General features: G+C 39.8%; 1 protein-coding gene across 1 annotated transcript; it reads left to right on the top strand.

Annotated features, from left to right (window-relative positions):
• Positions 1 to 711: 711 nt before the first annotated feature.
• Positions 712 to 927, top strand: LOC102818959 (protein kish-A-like). Its single transcript, XM_006839416.1, has one exon. It carries the CDS (start codon positions 712 to 714, stop codon positions 925 to 927), a length of 216 nt encoding a protein of 71 aa, XP_006839479.1.
• Positions 928 to 9,990: the final 9,063 nt, after the last annotated feature.

Here is a 9,990-nt window from a genome sequence, read left to right as displayed (position 1 = left end):
GGGTCACCCATGGTGGACAGGTTTCAGTAGAGCTTCCAGAATAAGAACAGACTCGAAAGCAAAACGAGTGGTACACTTCCGAGAAATTATCCACTGAAAACCTTATGAATACCAACAAAACACTGTCTGATTTAGCCAGAAGATGAACCTCTCAGGTAGGAAGGCACTCAAAATAGACTGGGTAAGAGCTACCTCTTCAAAGTATGACGTGGATGGAGCAAAGCTTTCTAGACCTTCATTTGCTGAGGTGGTATGAATGAAAATGAGAAGAAACAGCTGTAAGCATCCACTAATAATGAGACTAAGGAAGACAAGAAGAATGAATCTATAAAATGGAAAATTGTCAAGAATTAAATGGAATGCATAAAGATTGAGACTCTAGATATTGTTGTTGTTAAGTGCTTTAGAGTCGGTTCTGACCCCGTATAAGATTTCCAAGGAGCAGCTGGTGGGTTTGATCTACTGATCATGCAGATAGCAGTCCAGAGCTTATCCTACAGCATTGCTAGGATGGGAAAATATTTGCCATTTTGAATCTGACAATCATATGGTTTCCTGTGCCCAGAATTACATTACAAATTCAACATACTTGTGTCACATCCAACATCAAAAAAACAAACAAAACAACAACTACAAAAACAATTTCAAGTGAACGCCTTTTCCGCCCTGGTCCTGGAAGGGTGATGTGGTTGGGGCTTCACTGGCCTCAGTATGTCTGCCGTTTTCAATTTTCAGAGTCTGTTGACTGTAATCTTGCTGCTGATATGTACCTGTGCTTATATCCAATCTTTGACACCCAGCGTCTTGGACAGAAATAAAACTGGATTGTTGGGTATATTTTGGAAGTGTGCCAGAATTGGTGAACGGAAGGGTCTTTATGTTGAAGTATGCTGCATAGTGATGGTCTTCAGCATCCTGTTCATTTAGTAGCTTGGAAAAACTCAAGAATTTATCTGCCATCAGATTTCAATATGAAAAAGGACTTATCTGTGGATTGAAAGAATGGTTAGCCCTTTTATCGCTGAACATTGAGTGAGATACATTTCCAGCTGCTGTTCTCCAATTTTGTTATTGGACCAATGTTCTAGATAAATCATCAAGATGTAACCATTTAGTACTCAATGAGTTTTAATATGTCTGTAACAATCACCTCAGTATTGTCACTACAATATTACATTCTGCCAGTGTCGTTCTGTTGTATCAGATAACAATTTTTAGTGTGATATCTCTTGGGTTTATATATAATAGAAAACAAAATTAGTAATTATTACTCAAGTTCCTTTCACTGTGATTTGGAAATGATAAATCTTTATAGAATGAGACCTTTTTTTTTAACTACAACCTTAAAGTCAGCAGTTCGAAACTACCAGCTGTTCCGCGGGAGAAAGATGAGGCTTTCTACTCCCGTAAAGATTTACACCCTCGGAAACCCTGTACAGGGTCGCTATGGGTCGGAACCGACTCAACGGCACATAACAACAACAACAAACCTTTTTTTTTAAGGGGGGAAAATGGCTGAATGTATGTTGGTAAGGATTGTGTTCATATTTTATAAGGCTTGTTTTTCCACTGGCCACACCCTTTTGAATGCACGTTAACCAGAGTACCTTGACCCTTTAAATAGCTAAAAAGTCTATAATATTTTAAATAGCTAAAAAGTCTATAATAAACTACAGAGGAAACTCTGTAGTTTATTATAGACTTTTTAGCTATTTAAAATAAGACTATGCATTTCTTAAGAAGGGAGATAAATGAGATGTGACTTCAGAGTATTATTAGGAAAATGTTCATATTTAACATAACTTTAGACTAGTTGACTATATAGTAGCCTCTGAAACCTCTGGTCAAGTATAGATAAATGTCTTGATTACACAAATTTGACCAGCTAATTATCTGTCTCTGAATAAGACTCCATTCTTAGAATAAAAAGAACAAAATAGAACAATTATAGATAATGGTCCTATGTGTTTTTCATTCTTTTTAATTTCAAGTCTTTGAAAATCAAATAACTTTCCCAAATTAAAAAAATAAATAAATAAATTTCAAGATCTATCTTGAAGTGCCATACTATCTGTAGTAAGATTCATACTCCTTTAAGGAAAACCAGTTAGTACCACTACTATTCAAATTTATGCAGCAAACACCAAAGTCAATGATGAAGAAATTGAAGAATTACAAACTTCTTCAGTTTGAAATTGATTAAACATGCAATCAAGATGCATTGATAATTACTAGTGATTGGACTATGAAGATGTGGAAACAAAGAGGAAGGATCAACTGATCCTGGAAAATTTGACCTTGATGATAGAAATGATGCTAGAGATCACATAATAGAATTTTGCCAGACCAATGACTTCTTCAAGGAGCTCTGGTACCATAGTGGTTACAAGTCAGGCTGCCAACCTCAAGGTTAGCAGTTCGAAACTCCTGGTGGCTCTGTGGGAGAAAGATGATGCATTCTGCTCCCATAAAGATTTACAGCCTCGGAAACCCTGTGCCGGGTCACTATGAGTTGGAACTGACTCCACGGTGCTTAACAACAACAACAACAATGACTTCTTCACTGCAAAAACCTTTTAAACAACATAACAACATGGACATAACCAGATGGAACACACAGAAATCAAATTGACTACATCTGGGGAAAGAGACAGTGCAAAAACTCCATATCATCAGCCAAAACAAGATCAGGGACTGTGGAACAGACAATCAGTTGCTCATATACAAATTCATGCTGAAGCAGAAGAAAATTAAAACAAGTTCATGAGAGCCAAAATATAACCTTGAATATATACCACAGGAATTTAGAGATCATCTCAAGAACAGATTTGATGAATTAGACACTAATGCTTAAAGACCAGAAGAGTTGTGGAATGACATCAAGAACATCATAGAGGAAGAAATCAAAAGGTCATTAAGAAGACAAGAGAAGGAAAAACCAAAATGGATGTCAGAAGAGACTATGAAACTTGCTTTCCAGCATAGAGATGCTAAAGTTAATGGAAGAAATGAGGAGGCAAAACAGTCGAACCAAAAATATCAAACGCTAGCTACAGAACAAAGTCAAATTTTATAATGAAATCTGCAAAGACCTGGAGTTGGAAAACCAAAAGGGGAGAATACACTTAGCATTTCTCAAGCTGAAAGAACTGGAGAAAAATTCAAGCCTTGATTTTCCATATTGAAAGGTTGTATGGGCAAAATATTGAATCATGCAGAAAGCATCAAAATAAGATGAAAGGAATACACAGAATCACAGTACCAAAAAGAAATGGTTGCTGTTGATCCATTTCAAGAGGTAGCATATAACCAAGAGTCAATGGTACTGAGGGAAGAAGTCCAAGATGCACTGAAGACATTGTCAAAGAACAAGACTCCTGGAATTGATGGAATACAAATTAAAATCTTTCAACAAACTGATGCAGCATTGGAGGTACTCACTCATAAAGCCAAGTAATTTGGGAGACAGCTAGCTGGCCAACTGATTGGAAGATATCCATATTAGTGCCCATTCCAAAGAGAGGTGACTCAATGGAATTCAGAAATCATTGGACATTATCATTAATATCGCAGGCAAGTAAAATTTTGCTAAAAATAATTTCTAAATGGCTGCAGTAGTACATTTACAGATAACTGCCAGAGGTTCAAGCTGGATTCAGACAAGGATGTAGAACAATACATACAAGATGGATCTTGGCTGAAAGCAGAGAATACCAGAAAGATGTCTCCCTGTGCTTTATTGACTATGCAAAGGCTTTTGATTGTGTGGATCATGACAAGATATGGACAACATTGCAAATTATGAGTGTTCTGAAACCCCTAATTGTGCTCATGAAGAATCTGCATGTAGACTAAATGGTAGTTGTTTGAATGGAACAAGGGAACACTGAAGGGTTTAAAATTAGCAAAGGTGTACGCCAGGGTTACATTCTTCCTTATCCATACTTATTTAATCTCTATGCTGAGCAAACAATCCAGTAAACTGGATTATATGAAGAAAAAAAGGAAGATTCATTAACAATCTGCTTTATGCAGATGATACAACCTTGCTTGCTGAAAGTGAAGAGGATTTAAAATACTTACTGATGAAGATCAAAGACCACAGCCTTCAGTAGGCACTGTACCTCAATGTAAAGAAAACAAAAATCCTCACTCCTGGACTAAGAAATAACTGCAAGATAAATGCAGAAAAAATTGAAGTTATCAGACCTCATTTTATTTAAATCAACCATCAACAATAAAAAAAAAAAAAAGCAGAAATCAAGAAATCAAATGATTTATTGCATTAGGCAAATCTGCTGCTCAAGACCTCTTTAAAGTGTCAGTTTGAGGACTAAAATGTGCCTGACCCAACCCATGGTATTTTCAGTAGGCTCATATGCATGTGAAAGTTGGACAGTGAATAAGGAAGAGCTTAGAAGAATTGATGCATTTGAGTTATGGTGTTGGAGGAGATTATTAAAACTACCATGGACTTCCAGAAAAACAAACAAATCTGTGTTGGAAGAAGTACAGCCAGAATATTCTGCTCCTTAGAAATAGGATGGCCAGACTTTGTCTCTAATAATTCGGACATATTATCAAGAGTGACCAGACCCTGGAGGAGAACATCATTAATGGTAAAGTGGAGGGTCAGCAAAAAAGAGGATGACCCCCAATGATATGGATTGGTACAGTGACTGCACTGTCCTGTGCCGGGCAGTGTTTCATTCTGTTATGCATAAGGTCATTACAAGTCGGCGCAGATTCCATGGCACTTAACAACAACCACATAATGAATGGAGGATTCCTGGTGTGATGATGTAGTATAAGCAATGGACTGCTAACCACAAGGTTGGGGGTTCAAACACACCAGCTACTCTTTGGAAATCACATACAGGGTTGCTATGAGTCAGAACTGACTCAATGACACTTAACAACAGCAAAAGTGAATGGAATAAATGAAGTAAAAGAGCTGAAGTAAGGTATTTTAGCAAAATGTGTAAAAAATCGGAAGTTGAAGAACAAAAGAAAAAGATTTCTCAAGCTGCAAAAATTAAAGCCTCGATATGCAATGTTGAAGGATTCTATTGGCAAAATGTTGAACAATGCAAGAAGCATCAAAAGAATATAGAAGAAACACACAAAGGATTGGTCTACATTCAACCATTTCAGGAGGTAGCAAAACCATGCTCAAAACCAATGGTACTATAATGTTAAGATGCTTGGCAGTCTTTTGAATCTTGGTTTTCCTTGCATTATAATATAAAATAGACACCGGAGGGGGAGAGAAAGGAATAGTCAGAAACATTGCCATAGAAAGCTTGTAAGTCCATCTTCTGCCTATAACTGATTGGATTACCTAAAGTGGGGCTACAAAATGCCCAGGGAAGGAGGCTTCCTGTGGAGCCTCTACAATACATAAGACTATAGGTAGAAGCCTGAACCACATCCAGATCTCCAGAGATGGGAAACTCCTACTTGAAAGGACAAGCAGACCAAACTGGAGTGGCTAGAAGAACAGAAGATACTTCTCGAAAGAAAGACCTACAGGAAAAATACAAAACAATAGAGTCAGATGGACTGTTACTACAAAAACAAACAAATTGCTTGCCCAGGAAACATCAAGACAAGTGATCGGGTCCCCTTAATGCAAACCCCCTTCCAAGGCTAAGACTCAACGGAAATACGCGCTCTGATTGGTGACCACATGCATTGCTGATAGGGGGAAAAGGGGTAAAAGCAGCAATGAAGCGGTAAGCTAAGCCCTACAATGTTCGGTGGGCTTCTGTGGACCCAGATGGGGACCTGGTTGACCAGCAGTGTGAGGAGAACTCGGGACTCCTGGGCCCAGAGTCAGCGGCATGGCCACAGAGGACTAGAGTGGAGAGTGAAGCTACCAGCTGATAGGAAGAGAGGGCATACGCACAAGAACACCCACACCTGCAGATGGTACCCACGTGACCTGGCCCCGATGAATGGATGATCAGAACTCAACCAGGAGAAGAAAGAAGAGGAAAAAAAACAAAAACAAAAAGAGTGACCTGATACAATTTGATGAACTTGACCTACACCTATGGATGCAGTAACTCAAAAGAGGGAACAAATATTTACAGCAAGAAACATTCCTACCCCCTCCACACTCAGAGTAGACAGAGATGGGCAACTTGAACAATGGATACCCAAATGGGGGTGGGGGTGGGGGGACTACAAAGGCAAGAAGTGACTGGCTTACAAGCTTTCAAGAGGGAACCTAGAGCTACGGGGCATGGAGGAAGGCAGAATCTCCAGTGAGTACTATCCAATCTGTCTAGGCAGAGCTGATGAAATGAAATGCAGAAGGGTCACTTGTGATACAATAGTGAATGATTGTTATCAGGACTGATTGTGAGGGTTGGAAATGTAAAGGTAGATGTTTTGTAGCAAGGAAGGGAGTGATTAACTCTCCAGTCTAGGAGCAGAGGTCTCTAGGACCATCAACGGAGAAGAGCCGAGAGTGGGACCCTACCCAGAGAAGCAGCAAGGCCTGAGAATGAGGCAGAGACGATGACGTGGAGTGATGAAGCGGCTGGGGACTTTGGATCCAGAGAGGGAGAGGGACTGTGTGCTGAAGAATGGTGGGGTGGGGGTGGGGAGTAGTGTAGGGAGTGGGTTTATAGGGTATACCTTTTGGTTGGTTGATGATGCATGGAGGGGATTGGAACCATGACAATGAAATGATGTATTGTGGAATGAATGTAAAACTAAAGTTCTCCCATGTAAAATATCATATAATTCACTATAAAACATGGGGGAAAAAAACCCCAATGGTACTGAAGGAAGAAGTCCAAGAGGCACTGAAGACATAAAACAAGGCTCCAGGAATTGATGAAATACAAATTGAAACAAATTGTTTCAAAAGCTGATGAAATACTGAAAGCACTCACTAGTCTATATCAAGAAATTTTAAAGACAGCTATCTGGCCAGCTGACTGGAAGAGATCCATATTAGTGCTCGTTCCAAAGAAAGATGATCCAATGGAATGTGGAAATCATAGAACAATATCATTAATATCACAATCAAGTGAAATTTTGCTGAAGATAATTATAAAAAGTGGTTGCAACAGTACATCAACAGGGAGCTGCCAGAAATCCAAGACAGATTCAGAAGATGGAGTAGAACAAGGGAAATTATTGTTGGTGGTAGATGGATCTTGGCTGAAAGCAGAGATACCAGAACAATGCTTTGTTTTTGTTATTTAGTGCCATCAAGTCAGTTCTAACTCATAGCAACCTTGAATAGAGTTTCCAAGGAGGGACTGATGAGTTTGAACTTCCAACTTTGCAGTTACTAGTCCAGTGCTTATCCTACAGCACCAACACATACATTCACTTGTGTTTTATTGACTATACAAAGGCTTTCAGCTATGTAGATTGTGACACGCTATGGATAACATTGAGAAAAATGGAAATTTCAGAACACTTAATTGTGCTCATGAGGAACCTGTCCATAGAACAAGAAACGTTTGTTTGAAATGAACGAGGGGATACAGAAAAGGTTTACGTCAGGGTTGCATACTCTCACCATACTTATTCAGTCTGTGCATTGACTATATAGATAATCCAAGAAGTTGAACTATATGAAGAAGAGTGTGGTGTCAGGTTTAGAGGAAGGCTCATTAATGCCTGAGGTATGCAGATGACACAATCTTGCGTGCTAAAAGGGAAAAGGACTTGAAGAATTTACTGATGAGGATCAAAGAATGCAGCCTTCTGTATGTCTGGATTGCAACTCAATGTAAAGAAAATAAAAATCCTCACAACTGGACCAATAAATAGCATCATGATAAACAGAGAGAAGATTGAAGTTGTCAAGGATTTTATTTTATTTATATCCACAATCAGTGCTCATGGAGCCATAGTCAAGAAATCAAATGACATATTGCATTGAGCAAATCTTCTGCAAAAGACCTCTTCTGTGTGTTAAAGAGCAAAGATATCAGTTTGAAGACTAAGTTGCTCCCAACTCAAACCATGGTATTTTCAGTTGCCTCATATGCTTGTAAAAGCAGGATAATGAATAAGGAAGACTGAAGAAGAATTGATGACTTTGAGTTATGGTGTTGGTGAAGAATATTAAAAGTACCATGGACTGCCAGAAGAGCAAATAAATCTGTGTTAAAAGAAGTACAGTCAGAATGCTCCATAGAAGTAAGCATGGTACGACATCTCACATACTTTAACCTGTTGTCAGGGAAGACCAGTCCCTGGAAAAGGATAGCATGCTTAATGAAGTAGAGGGTCAGTGAAAAAGAAGAAGACCCTCAACAGGATGAATTGACATACTAGTTACAACAACGGGTTCAAACACAACAACAATTGTGAAGATGGTGTGGGACTGGGCAGTATTAGGTTCTGTTGTGCACAAGGTAGCTATGAGTTAGAGCCAACTCAATGGTACCTAACAACAACAACAAACCTAATCACTATGAGGTATAAAAAACAGCAGAATAGAAGCTGACTAGAGAAGAAAGAACCTCCCCTAGAGTCACGACAGTATTATGTTCTGTTGTGCATAAGGTCGCTATGAGTTGGTACCAACTCGATGGCACCCAACAACAACAATTTCCTGAACTGTGAGAAAATAGATTTCTGTTCTTTAAAGTCCTTCATTTGTGGTATATTCTACTGTGGCAACATTAGAAAACTAAGACAGATGCTAACAACAGACATGGTCAAGGTAACTGGCAGTATGAAGAACTAGGTAAGGAGTCCAGAGAAGAGAATTAATTGGCTGGAATTGTTGGGGATGAGTTTTGGAAAAGTTGATATGCACTGGACATTTTCTGGGGTTTGGCTCTCCTTTGTTCATTCTCTCGTGTTTTGAAAATAACCTGGTTTTCTCTTGAGAAGCACTCCATCCCCCTCCTCGCTCCGTGAACCACAGGTGAGGTGGATATCACGCTTAGCCCCAGAAGTGAGCATGTGATCAGCATGGCCAATCAGATCATGTAGTCAGCCCCCACTCCTTGCTCTTTGCCATAGAGATTGGTCCAGGGCTGGGCCTGTAACAGTGACAGAGAAAAGAGAATGAGATGTCTGGTACACTGTCAGGGGAGAGGCAAGCCCTCTCTCTCACAGGGGCATCTGACATGCATACCTTTTGCCTCCAGGAGTGTAGAGTCTTTGGAGGGATAATCAACATGAAGGAAGCCTGGCCAAGAGATGAAAGCAGGTGCTGGTGCCTCCATTTGAGACCATGTTTGAGAGCAGGCCTACCTACCTGGACTTTGCAGCAGGATAGTCGATGCAGTTCCTTACTTCTTATATGAACATGGGTTGAATTTCTTGAGACATAAAACATTTTGTTGCAAGGTAAGCTTTGACTTAGATTTGGGAAGCTGGAAGGGAATGAAGAGGGCTATCCAGCCAGGTGGTACAGCATGAATTCCTGTGTGGAAGGCGAGGATGTGGTATCCATGGTGCTGTGTGGAAACTGACAGAGAGGGGCTGAATGCACATGTGCAAAATACCTGAAGGAGAAGACATGTTTCCACAACTTTGGACCAATTGATCTATTTGACCCTTTCCAGTGGGGCTACTGGGGAATGGCATGCATGGGTCGACAAAGGTAGCAAAAGCTGTCAAAATATTAATAACAACTAATATTTACTAAGCACTTACTGCAAGTCAAGTACTGTGCAAGAAATTGTTTTTGTTTAATCCTCTCAGTAGTCCATGTGTGATATTGTCATTTCAGTTTTATAGATGAGGAAGTGGAGACACAAAGAATTTGCCCAGTGTCCCAGCCAGAACATTCTAACCTGAAAACCCAGGGTATCTGACTAGAGCCTGCATTCCTAACCTACCCTTCTCTGCCTACACATGTGGCCTCCTCCTTGGGGCAGCTAAGGCCTTTCAGGGTAGATAGAGGGTAAGAAGGACTATGGGAGAGCACAGAGTCAAATTGTTTTTCTGAGGGCTGGCCCTGGTTTGACTATGTGTTCATTTAGCTCCATGTTCCAAAACAAA

Source organism: Chrysochloris asiatica, unplaced genomic scaffold (assembly GCF_000296735.1).
Source record: "Chrysochloris asiatica unplaced genomic scaffold, ChrAsi1.0 scaffold00024, whole genome shotgun sequence".
Lineage (NCBI taxonomy): Eukaryota > Metazoa > Chordata > Mammalia > Afrosoricida > Chrysochloridae > Chrysochloris > Chrysochloris asiatica.
This window is presented reverse-complemented; position numbering and strand designations above follow the sequence as displayed.